The sequence below is a fragment of the Rhinatrema bivittatum genome, chromosome 8 (genome assembly GCF_901001135.1).
Source record: "Rhinatrema bivittatum chromosome 8, aRhiBiv1.1, whole genome shotgun sequence".
Lineage (NCBI taxonomy): Eukaryota > Metazoa > Chordata > Amphibia > Gymnophiona > Rhinatrematidae > Rhinatrema > Rhinatrema bivittatum.
In genome coordinates, this window is record NC_042622.1 from 18,826,818 (window position 1) to 18,846,759 (window position 19,942).

At 48.3% G+C, this 19,942-nt stretch overlaps 1 protein-coding gene across 1 annotated transcript; it reads left to right on the forward strand.

The window, feature by feature from the left end:
• The first annotated feature begins 14,520 nt into the window (after positions 1-14,520).
• Positions 14,521-19,016, forward strand: ATP5F1E (ATP synthase F1 subunit epsilon). The gene is made up of 3 exons (XM_029611671.1): positions 14,521-14,677; positions 17,588-17,717; positions 18,831-19,016. Exons 1-2 carry the CDS (start codon positions 14,646-14,648, stop codon positions 17,715-17,717), a joined length of 162 nt encoding a protein of 53 aa, XP_029467531.1. The 5' UTR covers positions 14,521-14,645; the 3' UTR covers positions 18,831-19,016.
• The last annotated feature ends 926 nt before the right edge of the window (positions 19,017-19,942 follow it).

A 19,942-nucleotide genomic window follows, 5' to 3' on the forward strand; every position in this document is an offset into this window, starting at 1 on the left:
CCGTAAGTTGGATGTGCGACAAATGCTGTTAGGCTATCTGGAAGTGAGCAATGCATTCCGGGTTTCCAACCATCTGTTCGTTCTCTGGAGTGGACCTAGACGGGGAAATGCGGCTTCCAAGACTTCCATTGCTCGTTGGTTGAAGGAGGGCATCCGTTCAGCACGGTCAGACTCTACCCTTGGGGCTTCGAGCCCATTCTACTCGCTCCCAGGCTACTTCTTGGGCGGAATGTCACCATATTTCTACAGAAGAGATTTCTAGGGCAGCCACCTGGAAATCTTTGCATATGTTTGCCAGGCACTATCGGCTGGATGTCAAGGCTCCAGGACCAGTGGGATTTGGAGAAGGAGTGCTCAGAGTGGGCCTCTCCGGATCACATCCCAGGAGTCTGGACTGATCAGGGTATGTACAGGGAAAAGAAAATTGGTTCTTACCTGATAATTTTCATTCCTGTAGTTCCACGGCTCAGGCCAGAGTCCCACCCTGTTGTGGTTCTGATGCTGGGAGAGGCAGTGCTGTATGGGTGTTCATGTGTTTTCTGTCAGAAAGACATGGTTTAATGGAACAAAGTCAGCATGGCTTTACCCAGGGCAAGTCTTGCCTCACAAATCTGCTTCACTTTTTTGAAGGAGTTAATAAACATGTGGATAAAGGTGAACCGGTAGATATAGTATACTTGGATTTTCAGAAGGCGTTTGACAAAGTTCCTCATGAGAGGCTTCTAGGAAAAGTAAAAAGTCATGGGATAGGTGGCGATGTCCTTTCGTGGATTGCAAACTGGCTAAAAGACAGGAAACAGAGAGTAGGATTAAATGGGCAATTTTCTCAGTGGAAGGGAGTGGACAGTGGAGTGCCTCAGGGATCTGTATTGGGACCCTTACTGTTCAATATATTTATAAATGATCTGGAAAGAAATACGACGAGTGAGATAATCAAATTTGCAGATGACACAAAATTGTTCAGAGTAGTTAAATCACAAGCAGATTGTGATAAATTGCAGGAAGACCTTGTGAGACTGGAAAATTGGGCATCCAAATGGCAGATGAAATTTAATGTGGATAAGTGCAAGGTGATGCATATAGGGAAAAATAACCCATGCTATAATTACATGATGTTGGGTTCCATATTAGGTGCTACAACCCAAGAAAGAGATCTAGGTGTCATAGTGGATAACACATTGAAACCGTCGGTTCAGTGTGCTGCGGCAGTCAAAAAAACAAACAGAATGTTGGGAATTATTAGAAAAGGAATGATGAATAAAACGGAAAATGTCATAATGCCTCTGTATCGCTCCACGGTGAGACCGCACCTTGAATACTGTGTACAATTCTGGTCGCCGCATCTCAAAAAAGATATAATTGCGATGGGGAAGGTACAGAGAAGGGCTACCAAAATGATAAGGGGAATGGAACAACTCCTCTATGAGGAAAGACTAAAGAGGTTAGGACTTTTCAGCTTGGAGAAGAGACGACTGAGGGGGGATATGATAGAGATGTTTAAAATCATGAGAGGTCTAGAACGGGTAGATGTGAATCGGTTATTTACTCTTTCGGATAGTAGAAAGACTAGGGGACACTCCATGAAGTTAGCATGGGGCACATTTAAAACTAATCGGAGAAAGTTCTTTTTTACTCAACGCACAATTAAACTCTGGAATTTGTTGCCAGAGAATGTGGTTCGTGCAGTTAGTATAGCTGTGTTTAAAAAAGGATTGGATAAGTTCTTGGAGGAGAAGTCCATTACCTGCTATTAAGTTCACTTAGAGAATAGGCACTGCCAATAGCAATGGTTACATGGAATAGACTTAGTTTTTGGGTACTTGCCAGGTTCTTATGGCCTGGATTGGCCACTGTTGGAAACAGGATGCTGGGCTTGATGGACCCTTGGTCTGACCCAGTATGGCATTTTCTTATGTTCTTTTGATGTATTTTTCTGTTCTCAGTACCTCTGGTTCTGTTCCCAGTTGGGGGGGGTGTGAACGGGTATTGATGTTCTTTTGTTATACAGTTAGTTGGAGATGTTTGATTTATTCTGCTTTGACATTAAGTAATACTACCAGACTGTAGGTGGCACCAGCCTAGATGTAGGCTGCCTCTTCTGCCTAAGGTGGTTTCAGTATGCTCTGTTAATCAGACTGGAACTTCCGGCCTTTCCAGCTTTGGCGTCCTCTGCACCTCATGCAAAGGGAGCTTAGGCTCTGAAATGTGTATTGGAAATCAGATCACCTTTCTGTTCTGGGGAATGGCCCACAGAAGAGATGTCAAGCTTCTACAACTTCAGTTGCACGGTGCCTTAATGAGGCAATTGATTTGGCATAGACCTCTTAAGGGTTGACTGGTGCGTGAGGATTGGGAGGGTGTACGCTATCCATTCTCAGGTGGCTCACCTGCTCTTACCCCAGAGTTGCAGGGCTGCTACTTGGGAAGTTACTGCATGCTTTTGCCCACCAGTGTGGTGTGGATGTCAGGGCTTTAGTGAGAGCAGTCTATGTGCAGGACTCTCAAGTCCTATCCAGTCTAGGGCTGTTGGGGTATATCCCCTACCCCTCTGGCCTGATGTGGGTCCATAGCGCAAAGGGAGGGAGCATAGCCTGCTCAGTTGGATGACTTGTATGTAAAGCAGAGTTAGTGGTGGTTCTTAACCCTGTTTTATTTTTCTTAGTTTTGGGGGGGGGGGGGTTCCCCACTTTGTTTAGGCTTCACCATCTTCCTGTGCTTTGGGAACTTTGCCCTTTAATATTTTGTTTATCATCTTGGCTTAGGTACAGGGCCATAGGGACGGATGGTAGGTAGCACATTAGGTTAGGTAGCAGTGTCAGTGAAAGTTTCCAGCAGCTGCCAGGGCTGCACACCTTAATTTGGACTGAACTATGCGATGATAGGAATGAAACTTAACAGGTAAGAACCAATTTTCCTATCTGTGTCTCATTCCTCAGTTCCATAAAAGCTATGGCTATATGCCTAATCACGAGGGGAGAGGTTTATTAAACTATTCAGACCCTGTGCCCTCCAGTATTCAGGGTGGGTTACATAAAATGTACATAATTAAAATGACAAACTATAAGAACCTACTCACATTCTTAGGGTACATAATGAAAGTGGCTTGACATAAAGTGGTAGGCTACAGCCACATGAGAGAGCATCAATCCTCTGTAAGATCTTTGAAAGTAATCCTAAACAAGTAGGTTTTCAGGGACTTCTGCAATGCCATTCTATTGGAAATGCTGTGTAATTGCAGTGGTAAAGTGGTCTGCTTTGCTGAGCTGTGCTGAAGAGGACATAATGGGTACAGTGGATAGGGATGTGCAGTTATTGCTAGCTTTGGATGACATGTCAAACTTGTTTTAAAAAAAAAAAAAAAATTCAAGCTCACATGGAGTGGGATTCCCATTTTTTTTTTCTGCTTAATGCACCAGTGGAAATAGGGGCAGAGAAAATGTAATTACCTCCAGAGGAAAGACCAAACTGTGCCACCCAGTCTCCCCACCAGCTTTTAAAGGTAGTACCTCCTGCTCTGGTTCTGTTAAGGGTAGTAATATCTACACTCACATACTGCTTTGCTTTTGCTCTTAGCTGTAGAAACAGTCCTGAGCTTTTTTCTTGATGTCTGCATAGCAGTAGCCTGGGCCCTTGTCTGAATACAATTCCTCCCCTTTGCTGTTGAAGTGGAGAGGGTAGTAGGTGCTGCTCCATGCAAGTTACTCCCAAACACCCTTCATTTCCAGCCTCTAATCAGTAGGGATCCTGTGTTTAGCCCATGTCCTCTCAAATGTGTTTACTGCTTCATCCTCACCACCTCCTGTGGAAGGGCAGTGCCAGCATCTGTGAAGAAATGGAACGTGATGGATCTGAGTCATTTCTCCCATCGTTTAATTTTATGACCCCCCCCTCATTCTACACTTTCCACCGGAAAAGGTTTGAAGTTTGTGCATCACTATAACCTTGTAAGGTAGCTGGAGGTCTATCATCTCCCTTGTGTATCTCTTCCAGGATATACATATTTACAAGTCTTCTGATACAGACCCCACACCATTTTGGTTGCCATTGCTAGACTGCCTCCATCCGGGCTCTGACCCGTTCGGAGAGAGTCTCTATAATTGAACATGGTACTTCAGGTGAGGTCTCACCAAGCACCTGCACAAGGCCATTATCACCTCTGGTTTCCTGCTGGTGAGCCCTCTCTTAGTGCCTCTCTTGTAACCTATCATTAAAATCAACCATTGTATCTGAAGACTGGAGGGTGGCTAATGTAGCCCCAATATTTAAAAAGGGCTCCAGAGGTGATCTGTGAAATTACAGACCGGTTAGTCTGACTTCAGTGCCAGGAAAAATAGTGGAAAGTGTTCTAAACATCAAAATCACAGAACATATAGAAAGACATGGTTTAATGGAACAAAGTCAGCATGGCTTTACCCAAGGCAAGTCTTGCCTCACAAATCTGCTTCACTTATTTGAAGGAGTTAATAAACACGTGGATAAAGGTGAACCGGTAGATATAGTATACTTGGATTTTTCAGAAGGCATTTGCCAAAGTTCCTCATGAGAGGCTTCTAGGAAAAGTAAAAAGTCATGGGATAGGTGGCGATGTCCTTTCGTGGATTGCAAACTGGCTAAAAGACAGGAAACAGAGAGTAGGATTAAATGGACAATTTTCTCAGTGGAAGAGAGTGGACAGTGGAGTGCCTCAGGGATCTGTATTGGGGCCCTTACTTTTCAATATATTTATAAATGATCTGGAAAGAAATATGACAAGTGAGGTAATCAAATTTGCAGATGATACAAAATTGTTCAGAGTAGTTAAATCACAAGCAGATTGTGATAAATTGCAGGAAGACCTTGTGAGACTGGAAAATTGGGCATCCAAATGGCAGATGAAATTTAATGTGAATACGTGCAAGGTGATGGATATAGGGAAAAATAACCCATGCTATAGTTACACAATGTTAGGTTCCATATTAGGTGCTACAACCCACGAAAGAGATCTAGGTGTCATAGTGGATAGCACATTGAAATCGTCGGCTCAGTGTGCTGCGGCAGTCAAAAAAGCAAACAATGTTGGGAATTATTAGAAAGAGAATGGTGAATAAAATGGAAAATGTCATAATGCCTCTGTATCGCTCCATGGTGAGACCATACCATGAATATGGTGTACAATTCTGGTTGCCGCATCTCAAAAAAAGATATAATTGTGATGGAGAAGGTACAGAGAAGAGCTATCAAAATGATAAGGGGAATGGAACAGCTCCTCTGAGGAGAGACTAAAGAGGTTAGGACTTTTCAGCTTGGAGAAGAGATGGCTGAGGGGGGATATGATAGAGGTGTTTAAAATCATGAGAGGTCTAGAATGGGTAGATGTGAATCGGTTATTTACTCTTTCAGATAATAGACTAGGGGGCACTCCATGAAGTTACAATATAGCACATTTAAAACTAAATTGTAGAAAATCCTTTTTCACTCAATGCACAATAAAGCTCTGGAATTTGTTGCCAGAGGATGTGGTTAGTGCAGTTAATGTAGTTGGGTTTAAAAAAGGATTGGATAAGTTCTTGGAGGAGAAGTCCATTAACGGCTATTAATGAAGTTTACTTAGGGAATAGCCACTGCTATTAATTGCATCAGTAGCATGGGATCTTCTTAGTGTTTGGGTACTTGCCAGGTTTTTGTGGCCTGGATTGGCCTCTGTTGGAAACAGGATGCTGGGCTTGATGGATCCTTAGTCTGACCCAGTATGGCATGTTCTTATGCAGCCCAGCATTTTTCTGGCTTTAGCTATCGCCTTGCCACATTGCTTTGCTGCATTCAGATTGCCAGACACTTATCACCCCAGGTCTGTTTCTCTAAGTCCCGGCACATCAGTCTTTCACTCCCCCATCACCTACAGCTCTTCTGGATTACTGCTTTCCAGCATGACTCTGCACTCCTTGGCATTGAATCGCAGCTGCCAAATCTGACCAAGCTTTCTTAAATCACTTTTCCTTCAGTCCAGGTGTGCCCATGCTATTGCAGATCTTAGTAGCATCTGCAAACAGACTTTAGCTTTGTCCCTTCTGCATTGACGTTGACAAAGAGATTGAACAGAGTTGGCCCCAGAACTGATCCTTGTGGCACTCCACATAACACTCTGTTTTTCTCTCTTCAGCGTAGGTTCCATGCTGTCTCGTCAGTCAACCAGTTTATAATCCACTCCACCATCTTGGTGTCCACTCCCCCACTTCTCTTTTTTTTCCCAAGCCTTTCTCTTTATATATATTTAGCAGATGTGAGATTGCAGTGCATTGCCCCTGGTTCCCGGTCTTTTTTATAAAAGACTTTCAAATGTATATTATGGAAGAATCTTGGTAAACTTTTTCAGTTTTGAGCGATCGGCTTAATTGATGTAGGTAGGTTTGTTTGATCTTTGATTTTACTACATTTTAATTTTGGGGAGTGTTTCATTTGTCACGCTTGGTGCTGTTGTGTTTTTATTGCTCTGTAACTTATTGGACTCCATAATATAGAACTAGAAGAATGGGAGATATGGCTTTTTCCTGTATATACCCAGAGCAGGCCAGACCAGTGGATTATGCATCCCCACCAGCAGAAGGAGGCAGAGAACAAAACCTTGAGCCACTGCTACATAATCGAGAGTGCCACCTGTAGTCCCTCAGTATTTCTGTCTCCAGCAGATGGGGGAGGTGCTAACCTGCAGTCTGACCAAATTTATTTTGACAGACACATCTGTTTTTTCTGAAGTTCCAAAGGCTGCCTGAGGTGTTGGGCTCCTTCGTGGAGCGGGGTAACCGGGGGGGTTGGAAACCCCTGGCTGGTATTTGCCCTCGACTGGCCGGAGATCGTGATGGTCAGGGGACTGGCTCCCTCAGGGTCACTGATGCCCCCTCCTGAGTCTGCACCAGCTGTCAGGGAAGTACCCTGTTTTCTTTAAGTGGTTTAAAAAAAAATGTAAAGTGGTCATTTCTTTTTGCAGTAACTGGAAGGAATACTCGGCGGTGAGTGCCTTAGTGACACCAGGAGCTGTCGGCACTTCAGGAGGGCCAGGTTGGGGGGGGGGGGGGGGGGTGAGGGAAGTTGCGGCTCAGCTCTCTGGGACCACAGGTGCGGTTTTCTTTCTCATTCCCTGTTAATCGAGGCCTCTGGCCGGTGCGGCCATGCACCTTTTTACCAGCGGGACCCTCTGCTTTTGCTCTGGGGTTTTCCCACGCACCGCTCTGACCACTTTTGCTGGGCGACCGACGTGCGCTGTTTATTGCCACGTGTGCAGCCTGTTAGTCCTGCTGGGTGCGTGACTCACCGGTCGAGCCATATGCGGGGCCTGTACTGCTGTGGAAATGGTGCTAAAACCACGTGTAGTGGCCTGCAGGGCCTGTGGGACTTCATCTGCTCAGCTGAGCAGTAAATCCTTGTGACCCAGTTGCAAGGCAGGTGATGAAGAGACCTCGAGGGGGGGGGGGGGTTCCCTGGAGAAGAAGGCCCTTTGTTTGTTGGGGGCCCTGACTGTGCCCCTGCGGGGTGACTACCTGCTGGAGATCGCGTGCAGGACTTGGTATCCATCAGAGATTACGCAAAACAGGCAGTGTAAACAGCACACATATTGAATATACAACAGAGGAATAATGTGTGGCAATCCATCTACTGGTCAATATAGCGATGTAGCTGTTCAGACTTCCGGACACAAAGGTTTCTGTCATAAGTCTAGCTTCAGAGATCGGGCATCAAATTAAAAAAAAAAAACAATCTCCGCGTTTTGACAAAGCACCCATTCGGTGCCCCTACGCGCCGTGGGCGGTTTCGCTTACCCGCGGCTAAGGATTTCATGGACTGAATGAGCATTTCCTAGGGAAGCTCCGTGTATCGCTTCTCTGAATACTTCAGATCTAACGGCTCGCAAGCTTAACAGATTTTCCCAACTCTTAGATGTTGTGGTCCCCCTGACACAGCCCCTGATGCGAAACACGGCTGTGTCGGGGTCCTTGTGTGTACTATATCTGTGATTGTATATTTAAGAAACTTTTTGTACCATATCTATGATTGTATGCACTTATTAAAAATCTATTGTGCATAGCTATATTGACCATTAGATTGATTGCCACACATTATTCCTCTGTTGTCCAGCAGAGATTCGCAGGATTGCCCTCCCTGTCTGTCGCCTGTGGTACAGGATGATTTCAATGGGGGTCAAGATTCAGAAGCTAGCCTTTTTCCCTATATGCATCACCTTGCACTTATCCACATTAAATTTCATCTGCCATTTGGATGCCCAATTTTCCAGTCTCACAAGGTCTTCCTGCAATTTCACAATCTGCTTGTGATTTAACTACTCTGAACAATTTTGTGTCATCTGCAAATTTGATTACCTCACTTGTTGTATTTCTTTCCAGATCATTTATAAATAAATTGAAAAGTAAGGGTCCCAATACAGATCCCTGAGACACTCCACTGCCCACTCCCTTCCACTGAGAAAATTGTCCATTTAATCCTACTCTCTGTTTCCTGTCTTTTAGCCAGTTTGTAATCCACGAAAGGACATCGCCACCTATCCCATGACTTTTTACTTTTCCTAGAAGCCTCTCATGAGGAACTTTGTCAAACGCCTTCTAAAATCCAAGTATACTACATCTACCGGTTCACCGGTAGAGTGTCAGAGGTCAATCCAGAGAGTTATAGTCACTTTGTGGTCACTAGGTTGGATGATAAATGTGGTGAAGAGTCACCACAGGCCCTGGCCCTGTGCTGTTAACATTTGAATACTTTTGTCCTATCTGTGTATGTGATCACCTCGCTCACCCTTCCTGTTTCAGTGGAGAAAACTGATCTTTTAGTCCTACCGTTCCTTTCTGGCCTATGTCCCATGACCGTCTAATTTACTGAGGATTCTCTCCAGGGCAACTTCATCAAATACCTTTTGAAAATCCAACTACACTACATCCACACTCTCACCTTTATCTACCATTTTGTTTACGCTTTAAAAAAAAAATGTAAAAGATTGGTAAGACAAGAAGCATGATTTTGTTTTAAGAATGGCTTCTACTATTTTTTTTTGTTTGCTCAGCACTACTGTTAGGCACCACTCAATAGGTCCTGGATCACCATGGAGCCCTTTGTAAAACTCGTCATTACCTAATTATAAATGTACAATCTCTAATTGTATGTGAGGGTGGAGACAGGGTGCAAGATGTCCAGGGTAGGTAATACCCTTGCACCGGCTCATCTTATCCTAACTGTGAGTCCAAAATGTTTAAATAGGGCAGGAGAGCACCCTGGGTAATCCTGCCTCGCTTGCCCCTAGCTACAAATGGCACAAAGGTAATGCTGTGCAACCACAGGGCTAGCTGGCATTTTTCATACTGGCAGCCCCAGGAGAAGAGCCTGGGCAGAACTCCTAGCCCATTTATATTAAAAAAAATGAAGGTACTAAAAAACACGATTCCCAAGAAATTGTGAAACCAAGTAATAATCAAAAGGAATAACCTATTTAAATAATATGAAACACTTATTATATAACACAAGTTAGATTTCCACACCAAAACTTCTGTCTTCCAATATCAAACAATACAAATGGTTCAAAAACCTCAAACCACGGACTATTGACAATTCAGTCTAGTCAGACATCCACACCTAATCTTACAATACACTTCCTCACGTTCATACCTAACATTAAAATGTTAAAGCAATGCTATTCTTACAAGAAGCCTTCTCACTTTCTATTACTGTTGACAAACCTCGCACAATAGATGCAATGTATACAAAATTGTTCTAAAGTGCACCCCAACAGAGGCCGCTGTTTCGCTGGAGCAGCTTCATCAGGAGCATTTGTTAATCAAGAACATATCTATGCCCTCGTTGCTTTTAAAACATTTAATTTCACAACAGGCTGAGGTTTGAGGGTGTTGCTTTATAATTCCATTTGCAGAGAGTCTCCTTAGGTAAGTAAAGAAGAGGTTCATTCAAATGCTACCATGAGTTTTCACTGAACAAGAGGGCCAAAAAGCAAAAATAAAAGAGAAAAAAAAATATGAAAAATTGTTTTAACCAAAGGCAAAAAAAAAAAAGCTTTTACATTTCATTTATAAAATACTTAACAATGGAGTGAAATTATTTATAAATATTCCTCCCAATTTTGCATTGTCAGTTTATGGTTTCAATGGCAAAATGTCATTTCCATGCTCTGTAAAAATAAAAGTAGTAGTAGGACCCCTTAAAGATGTAAAGTTGAACTAAAAAATCCATCTTTTTAAAAACTTACCCGATTAGATTTTAATGAGCTGAAAGCCACAAAAAAAAAAGTTCTTTCAATAATACATTTTTAAACCATTTCTTGACCCATAGGGGATACCTGCAAATAATTGAAAGCATCCTTCTTTTAAGATTCAACCTCAAGTTTACTCAGTTACATTTTATTATATTAAACCCCCCCCCCCCCAGTAAGAAAGATCTCAAACTGAATGAAGAAAGAAGAGGTTACTTTGCACAGCTGTTGTTTAAGCTTTAAAAGAAGTCACACATCGAGCCCCAGCATTGCAACTGAACGAGCAAGCGAGAAAACACGGTGCATGTGCACATCTTCGTAAAAAGCCTCGAAGGCTGCACATGTGCCAAGCAGTTTATTTACACCGTAGGGACATTCCTGAACATACCCAGATCAGTGCAGACAAGTGGGTTTTGTTTCCCTACCGGCAGATGGGGTTAGAACAAAAGTTTGAGGCACTGCAGTCCCTCGGTATTTCTCTGACTCCAGCAGATGCTAGAGGTGCAAACCTGCAATCTAGGATGCCATGCCACGTCACTTCATCCACCAGGCCAGCTCAGGGAAGTATCCCTGTTCTGTTATTTGTTTAAAAAACAAAAAGGAAACAGAGTGAGGGACTGGAAGGCTGGTCCTGAAGCTTGACAACGGAAGGACCTTGGACAGTGGGAGCAGTCTGTCCCTTGCAGTGAGGTGGGAGGGCTGTTTGGCTCTGTTTGCTCGGCGACCCGGGGGTTCACAGAGACCGGCACAGAAGCGGGTTTTTCTGGGGCTGCGGCTCAAACGTTTTCTGCGCGCCGCCCATCGGTGCGGGCGGCTGCGGCCCATGAAGCTGTTTGCACGGCGGCGGGAACGGCGCTTCAGATGCGGCTGCGGCTCTGTGTGCTGCCTGCACGCCGCTTACTTCGGCGCAGGGGGGAGCAGCGCGGTGCTTTACCACAGCCTAGTTAGGTCAAGCGCCACGCGGTGACCGGCTGCGTTTGGGGGCGTGCGAAAACGGCACCAAAGCCTCACATGGTGGCGTGCCGCATCTGCGGGCTCTGGTCGGGGTGTCTGAATACCATTTCCCACTGCGTTGAGTGTGCAGCGGGGGGGGGGGGGGGGCAGAGCTCTTCTGCCATAGTGGCAGGAGGGGGGGGGGAAAAAAGGTCATCGGTTGGCAGGGGCTGCGGCCACTGGAGACAGATTCCTCCCGCCCCTCTCTCCTGTGGCACAGGAGACCCTGATGGAGGAGGGGATTCTAATTTCACCCTGTGGAGGCAGGGGATGGATGACCCGGAGGCTTTTACCCCAGAATTTGTGTTTCTAAGGCCTTCCTGGCAAGGAAGGGAACAGGGGGGGAAGCATCCAAAGGAAAGATCGCCTTACCCCATGGGTAAGAAGTCTAAGGTTGGGTCCTACGGAGGGTCCGGAGATCTCCTGCGCTGCCTGGGACTGCGTCGGGTGGATTCGGAAGAGGATAACCTGAAATGGGGAAGATTCTGATGAGCCACAGGAGGACCTGCAGGATCAGCAAGGGCGGATCTGGATGTGTATACGGATGCGGCCCCCAGTATGGACCCTGATGGTGCCAAGGATGACCCTGATCTGGATGAGTATCCAATACCAGAGGGGGACAATTCTAGGGTGGTCCGTTTAAGAGGGAGGAGCTGAGGCCTCTTGTTCCCCAGGTCTTGGAGGAACTGGGGATTAAGGTGATTCAGGAGGACTCGGATAATGAGGGAGTGAATCCGGTTCTGGGTGGACTGAGGGGGTCCTCCAAGCGCCTTCCCGTTGCCTAAGAAGGTCCAGAAGTTGGTGAACCGAGAGTGGGGCTTCCCGGAGGAGGGTCTGAAGGGGGGTAGGGCTATGGCTAAGCTTTACCCCCTGCGGGAAGAGACTTTGTACCTCCTGAGGGTTCCCAAGTGGCCACGGCAGTATCGGCGGTGACGAAGAAGACGACAATTCCGGTGGCTGGTGCTGCCGCTCTGAAGGATAAGAACATAAGAACATGCCATACTGGGTCAGACCAAGGATCCATCAAGCCCAGCATCCTGTTTCCAATCCAGGCCATAAGAACCTGGCAAGTACCCAAAAACTAAGTCTATTCCATGTTACCATTGCTAATGGCAGTGGCTATTCTCTAAGGGGTAGATTTTCAAAGGGGTACGCACGTACCCCCCGAAAACCTACCCCAAACCCCCCCTGCGCGTGCCGAGCCTATTTTGCATAGGCTCAGCGGCGCGCAAGTCCCAGGGCTTGCATGGAGAGGCGTGGCGGTCGTGACGTGGTGTTTTGGGGCGTCAGCGAAGTTTCGGGGGTGGCGCCGTGGGCGTGGTTTCAGCCCAGGGGCGTTCCGGGGGCGTGGCTGCGCCCTCCAGAACAGCCCCTGGGTTTGGTGATGGTGCGCCAGCAGCCCGCTGGCGCGCACAGATTTACGTCTGCCTTCTTCTAGTTCTCCTCCAGGTATGTCCCCATTTTGACAAAGTTTGTATTTTTTAAATTCAAAACCAGAGTCTTTGTGTGTCTTTTCTGCATCTTATTTGCACTATCAAACCATACCATTTATGAATACGAGTGCTGAGATGGTCTCCTACCCGGACATTAGAGAAATCCCTGTCACCGAGTACCACGTCAAGTATCACATCTTCCCTCATGGGTTCCATTACCATTTGTTGGAAGAGTGCCCCTTCCAGGGCATCCACTATCTTTCTCCTGCTGGTAGATTCCGCAGAAGGGATTCTCCAGTCTATGTCTGGCAGATTAAAATCTCCGATAATCAACACTTCTCCCTTCTTTCCCACCTTCTGGATGTCTTGGACCAAATCTCTGTCTAGCTCTTCCATTTGCGTCTGAGGCCTGTAAACCACTCCAGTAACAATGGATGCAGCATCATCTTTTGTAAGGATGGCCCAGAATGTTTCTTCTCTACCCCACTTTCCTTGCAGTTCAACTGTGTGGATATTGTTTTTGACATAAAGAGCTACTCCTCCCCCTTTTCTGACCTCTCTGTCCTTCCTTATCAAGTTATAGCCTGGTATAGTCGTATCCCACTCATGAAAATACGAGAACCATGTCTCCGTGACCACAACAATGTCAGGTCTGCCTCCACCTTTTTGGCCTGCAGGTCTGGGATTTTATTGCCCAAACTGCGAGCATTTGTAGTCATTGCTTTCCAATTTCTTGCCCTACCCTTTTTAGTCAATGTTCATTGTATTTTACAATTTTTTTTAGGATGGCAAAGCAAAGGGGAAAAAGAATGTACCAAAAGTGGTAACTTTGGGCCTGCTTGATACATTTTGCATGCAGCACAAAGGACTGATGGAGGAAATTGCTGCAGACAGCGCTGTGGAATCTGCAGGACTCTGACATTTCAGCATTTGCTCAGCCCCAACACACTTCCACTAGCAAAGTAATTTAGACTGGATACCGTTACTCTCCCAGAGCTTTTGCATTTAGTTATTTCAGCAAATTTTCTACAGTTGCAAGTGGCAGCTGATGAATTGAATCCAGCTACCACTCCCCCTCCTTTTATGACATTATTTTGCCTTTAATGTCTGACCAGTGATGAAGTGAAATAACCAAGCCAGGTGCCAATTTTCATTTCTTATTAAAATCGAGATGTTTTACAGGAGCCAGAAAAAAATGATTTCTTGATTATGAAGGAGAATGTGCTATTAGTGCTGAATTAATTTTATCTTGTCAAATGTAAAATTAAATAAAAATTACTTTTCTTCATTGTTGGGGCCCTTTTTCCCCCCCCCCCCCTTTTAACTGAGATTTCAAAGACAACTTGTTCACGTATCACACAGGATCTACTTTTACCATTTTACTTGAACCGTGAATGTCTGCTAATTGAGGTTGGTTTTATGTGGGTTTTTTTTCCCTCTTGTTATTTTGTAATTTTTATTATTATTATTAGTGTGGAGAGCCTGTGATCCTTGCTTCCCTCTCGCCTCTTCTACTTATTTGCTTGGCTTATTTCTCCTTTTCTAAATTCTGCCTGACGTTCAAGAGTAATTCTTGATATTTTAATATTGAAAAATATAAACATTTAAAGAACTTAAAAACCATCCAGGCCGATTCAGTAAAGTCCACGGGCGCGCGCACAGGACTGATGGTGCAATCACCTCTGGCTGACCGCCGGCACCCAGGGCAGCGGGAGGACCGGAAGCCTTCTCTGCCCGCTCCCTGTAGCGCGCCTGCGCACAGAACTGCTCCCAGCACTGATGACGTCTGCCTCACCTCTGACGCTTGCCGTGGTGACGTCATTGGCTGGGAATATCCATGAGTTAATTTGATTGGTGGCCTTTTTATGTGCGTGTTCCACGATTGGCGGAAGAGCCGTTTCCTCTCCTTTGACCTTCTTCCTGTTCTCCGTCGCCGCTCGTAGTGTCCGTGGGGCTTTGGAGTCACCTCTGCCAAGATGGTAGCGTACTGGAGGCAGGCCGGGCTGAGGTGAGGAGGAGGAGGAGTGGAGGGAGGCAGGCCGGGCTCAGGTGAGGAGGGGGCGAGGAGGAGGAGTGCAGGGATGCAGGAGGCAGGCCGGGCTCAGGTGAGGAGGAGGAGGAGGAGTGGAGGGAGGCAGGCCGGGCTCGGAGGAGTGGAGGGAGGCAGGCCGGGCTCGGAGGAGTGGAGGGATGCAGGCCGGGCTCGGAGGAGTGGAGGGATGCAGGCCGGGCTCGGAGGAGTGGAGGGAGGCAGGCCGGGCTCGGGCTTGGAGGAGGAGGAGTGGAGGGCGGCAGGCCGGGCTCGGGCTTGGAGGAGGAGGAGTGGAGGGCGGCAGGCCGGGCTCGAGTGAGGAGGAGGACTGGAGGCAGGCCGGGCTCGGAGGAGTGGAGGGATGCAGGCCGGGCTCGGGCTTGGAGGAGTGGAGGGCGGCAGGCCGGGCTCGGAGGAGGAGGAGTGGAGGGCGGCAGGCCGGGCTCGGAGGAGGAGGAGGAGTGGAGGGCGGCAGGCCGGGCTCGGAGGAGGAGGAGGAGTGGAGGGCGGCAGGCCGGGCTCGGGCTCGGAGGAGGAGGAGTGGAGGGCGGCAGGCCGGGCTTGGGCTCGGAGGAGGAGGAGTGGAGGGCGGCAGGCCGGGCTTGGGCTCGGAGGAGGAGGAGTGGAGGGCGGCAGGCCGGGCTCGGGTGAGGAGGAGTGGAGGGAGGGAGGCAGGCCGGGCTCGGGTGAGGAGGAGTGGAGGGAGGGAGGCAGGCCGGGCTCGGGTGAGGAGGAGTGGAGGGAGGGAGGCAGGCCGGGCGCGGGTGAGGAGGAGTGGAGGGAGGGAGGCAGGCCGGGCTCGGGTGAGGAGGAGTGGAGGGAGGGGAGGCAGGCCGGGCTCGGGTGAGGAGGAGTGGAGGGAGGGAGGCAGGCCGGGCTCGGGCTTGGAGGAGGAGTGGAGGGGCAGGCCGGGCTTGGGTGAGGAGGAGGAGGAGTGGAGGGCGGCAGGCCGGGCTTGGGTGAGGAGGAGGAGGAGTGGAGGGCGGCAGGCCGGGCTCGGAGGAGGAGGAGTGGAGGGCGGCAGGCCGGGCTCGGAGGAGGAGGAGTGGAGGGGCGGCAGGCCGGGCTCGGAGGAGGAGGAGTGGAGGGCGGCAGGCCGGGCTCGGAGGAGGAGGAGTGGAGGGCGGCAGGCCGGGCTCGGAGGAGGAGGAGTGGAGGGCGGCAGGCCGGGCTCGGGTGAGGAGGAGGACTGGAGGCAGGCCTGGGCTCGGAGGAGTGGAGGGCGGCAGGCTGGGCTCGAGGAGGAGGAGTGGAGGGCGGCAGGCCGGGCTCGGGTGAGGAGGAGGAGGAGTGGAGGGCGGCAGGCCGGGCTCGGGTGAGGAGGAGGAGGAGTGGAGGGCGGCAGGCCGGGCTCGGGTGAGGAGGAGGAGGAGTGGAGGGCGGCAGGCCGGGCTCGGGTGAGGAGGAGGAGGAGTGGAGGGCGGCAGGCCGGGCTCGGGTGAGGAGGAGGAGGAGTGGAGGGAGGCAGGCCGGGCTCGGGTGAGGAGGAGGAGGAGTGGAGGGCGGCAGGCCGGGCTCGGGTGAGGAGGAGGAGGAGTGGAGGGCGGCAGGCCGGGCTCGGGTGAGGAGGAGGAGGAGTGGAGGCGGCAGGCCGGGCTCGGGTGAGGAGGAGGAGGAGTGGAGGGCGGCAGGCCGGGCTCGGGGGAGGAGGAGGAGGAGTGGAGGGCGGCAGGCCGGGCTCGGGCTCGGGTGAGGAGGAGTGGAGGGCGGCAGGCCGGGCTCGGGCTCTGAGGAGGAGTGGGGGCGGCAGGCCGGGCTCGGGTGAGGAGGAGGGAGGGCGGCAGGCCGGGCTCGGGTGAGGAGGAGGAGTGGAGGGAGGCCGGGCTCGGAGGAGTGGAGGGAGGCCGGGGCTCGGAGGAGTGGAGGGAGGCCGGGCTCGGAGGAGTGGAGGGAGGCCGGGCTCGGAGGAGTGGAGGGAGGCCGGGCTCGGGTGAGGAGGAGGGCGGGGGGCAGGCCGGGCTCGGAGGAGGAGTGGAGGGAGGCAGGCCGGGCTCGGAGGAGGAGTGGAGGGAGGCAGGCCGGGCTCGGGTGAGGAGGAGTGGAGGGAGGCAGGCCGGGCTCGGGTGAGGAGGAGTGGAGGGAGGCAGGCCGGGCTCGGGTGAGGAGGAGTGGAGGGAGGGAGGCAGGCCGGGCTCGGGTGAGGAGGAGTGGAGGGAGGCAGGCCGGGCTCGGGTGAGGAGGAGGAGTGGAGGGAGGCAGGCCGGGCTCGGGTGAGGAGGAGGAGTGGAGGGAGGCCGGGCTCGGAGGAGTGGAGGGAGGCAGGCCGGGCTCGGGTGAGGAGGAGGAGGAGGGAGGCAGGCCGGGCTCGGAGGACTGGAGGCAGGCCGGGCTGGGGTGATGGAGGGTCATGTAAAGGCTGGGCTTTCGGCCAAAAGGATCGGGGTAAGTTTTAAGGAGAAGGGAGTCAAGCCGGGCTCAAGAGCGGGTTAGCCCCCGTCCCATCTGTTCTCTCTTCTCCCCCCCCCCATACTAGCCCGATCCTACTTGGGCTTTTGCGCTCGGAGAGAATGGCGAGGGGTTTGGCCCGTGCTCTCATTTACCATCAAACCTCAATACGCTCTGTGCCTAAGCAGGGTTTTGAGCCGTTTTGTCTCCGTGAAGGAAGCTTTTCCTCAGAAACTTTTGTTTAAAAGGAAACAGATAATAAACGGCAATGCCTGGATATTCTGTTCTGTTGAGCGCGCATTATCGGGGGTAATGGGAAGCCTGCCTCTGATTTAGCCTTCCTTCGCTTGTAGTCTTCAAACCTCCGGCAGCTTCAGTCTCTGTTCTGTATTTTGAAGGAGTTGTATGAGCTGCTCACGTTCACGCTGTTAGGATTCTGAATGACTTTTGTGGGCTGGTTTCTAACATATTTTTTTTCTGTTTGTTTTATTTTGAATTCAGTTACATCCGATTCTCTCAGATCTGTGCTCGGGTTGTCCGAGATGCACTGAAGCCTCAGTTCAAAGTGGAAGCTGACAAAGCAGCTGTAGCTAATGTTAAAACAGTAAAACCAAAAAAGGACAACGTCTAGGTAATGCCTTGCTTTAGAAACACAATAAAGACGCAAATCTTATAGTCATAGTTCATGTCACTCACCTGTAAGGTCCTTGTCTCGGACAGAGTCATTTTAAGGGATGCAGTTCAGCTATTTAAAGAGCATCACTAGACACACTGGTTTCTCTCCTAAATGCTACTGGAAATGTAAAAACATTTGTCTGCTGTTAAAGGACAGTTTTTCTCTTTACCTGCCTTGGGATAGGATATATCAGAGGTGATTGATGGAAGAAATAAGCTTGCAGGCTGTTGAATGATTCTGTACCTTTATGAATCAGTCATAAATTTAGCCTTGCCAATCCTCATAATATGAATGTGTTGTACATCCAGCAACTCCCAGATTCTGTTAGCAGGTTAAATAAGTAACCTGATGGCTGTAGCACTCACCCAATAGCTTTTTAAAGCAGCCTCTCCATGTATGAAGCTGGGGGAAAGATGTCTTAAATAATGTACAACTGTAATCGATGCACAATCTGGTTTTACATGTTTGTTTACTGTGTTTATGGGTGCGCCTTGATGGGCATTATTTTGTACTGGGAATGTGAGCGAATAGTTCACATCTTATGAAGAAAGTTGAAAATTGTCAATGCTACACATACTAATTTTAAGGCATGCTTGATCTCTTGGTACATGTTGCCACCAAATTTACTTCCCACTGTCTGTTTGCTTAAGTGCTTGGATGCCTTTTACCTACAAAGTAGACTTATTAGTTTTTCAGTTTTATCCTAGACTGATTTGCTTTATGACAGCACTGTGTTGTAGTTTTATAGATCAAACTATACCGCCTTTTTTTTCTCTTGCTTGACTACCATAGTTTTCTCGCCCTCCAATGTTTACGACTTATAAGCCCTATGCTCACTTGCAATAGGGAACCATTATCAACTATTTTAGAACTGTGGACATTAGCTGCACTTCGTCCAGTTTTAATGTGAACTGCTGAAATTTAATGGAATGATTAAACTTGGGGTGGGGAAAGTTGCTGTTTTAATGTGCATTTTAGAGCTAAAATCTAAATTGAAGCATTTGATGTTTCCATAGAGCATAAGTAAAAGTGTTCATATGGTTGTCCCTTATTTGTTTCACTCCTCAGATTTTGACCTATGGCCACTGTTCAAAACCTCTGTGTACCAGTACCCTGAAGATCCTTGAATTTGGATAAGAAGATCAGCCATGTAGTTTTTTTTGTTTTTTTTCTTTTGTGGTGTTGAAAATAAGCCTTTCATATATGCAAATTATTATAAACCAAGCTTCTAAATAAATATGGTTGTGAAATATGTTCTGGTTTCAATAACCCAATATGAGCTACTTTTATTGGGAGGAAAAATTATGTAACCACTTCTGCCAATATGTGGTCTTAAGCTTTGTGTTGGTGCTTTTTCATACTATTCACAACTAAGCTAATTCAAAATCTAGGTCAGTGGTTCCAAAGCCTGTGCTGGAAGGTCTCCAGCCACTTGGGTTTTCAAAATATCCGTAAGGTGCATGAGATGAATTTGCATGCACTGCCTCTATTGAATGCAAATTCATTGTGGATATCCTGAAAACCTGTCTGAGTGAGGGTCCTCCTGGACAGTTTTGGGAACCATTGATCTAGAACATTGGGGTTGCTAGGCCTATCCTTGGCACATGTCTTAGTATTAAGTTCATTTGTTACTGCTGATTGGAGCTATTCACTGATGTAAACAAGTTGGTAGAACATGCAAGCCCTTCTGGCCATCTATCACTGAAAACATGAGCCTGCATCTCCTGTGTAAGGGGCTGCTGAGATCTATGTACATCACCGACTTGCTAATGTTGGGCATTTGCATTGGTTACATTTTTTCATTCTTCACACGATGCACTCACTTGGGCTGTCTCGGTTCTGCTGTTGAATGATAACCTTTTATCCTTTAGTTGTATCCATGATAGAGATGAGGAAGAAGAGCAGGTGCTCTGTATGCCTCTCCCTGGCTCCAGACTATATCACTGGGTCTTATATACATCTAAGTGGGCAGCAAGGCTAACTGCCACAGTGGCTAGAACCAGCCTAAGAGCAGCAGTGCCAGCTTCTTTTTACTACAGCTGAACTATTCTTTGGAAATGCCTCATGATTCTTGCAAGGCAAGCTGTGGTGAAGAAAGATGTAACCCTTTCTAATTTGTATATGGGAATATAAGCTGAGTCACTAAAGTTAGTTATTGCAAAAAATCTTGGCTGTAATGG

What these genes read in the sequence shown, in the direction of transcription:
- ATP5F1E (XM_029611671.1), top strand. Translation starts at nt 14,646, where the DNA reads ATGGTAGCGTACTGGAGGCAGGCCGGGCTGAG. An exon ending in TGGAGGCAGGCCGGGCTGAG is followed by an intron (nt 14,678 to 17,587) that starts GTGAGGAGGAGG and finishes TTTTGAATTCAG; the next exon opens with TTACATCCGATTCTCTCAGA.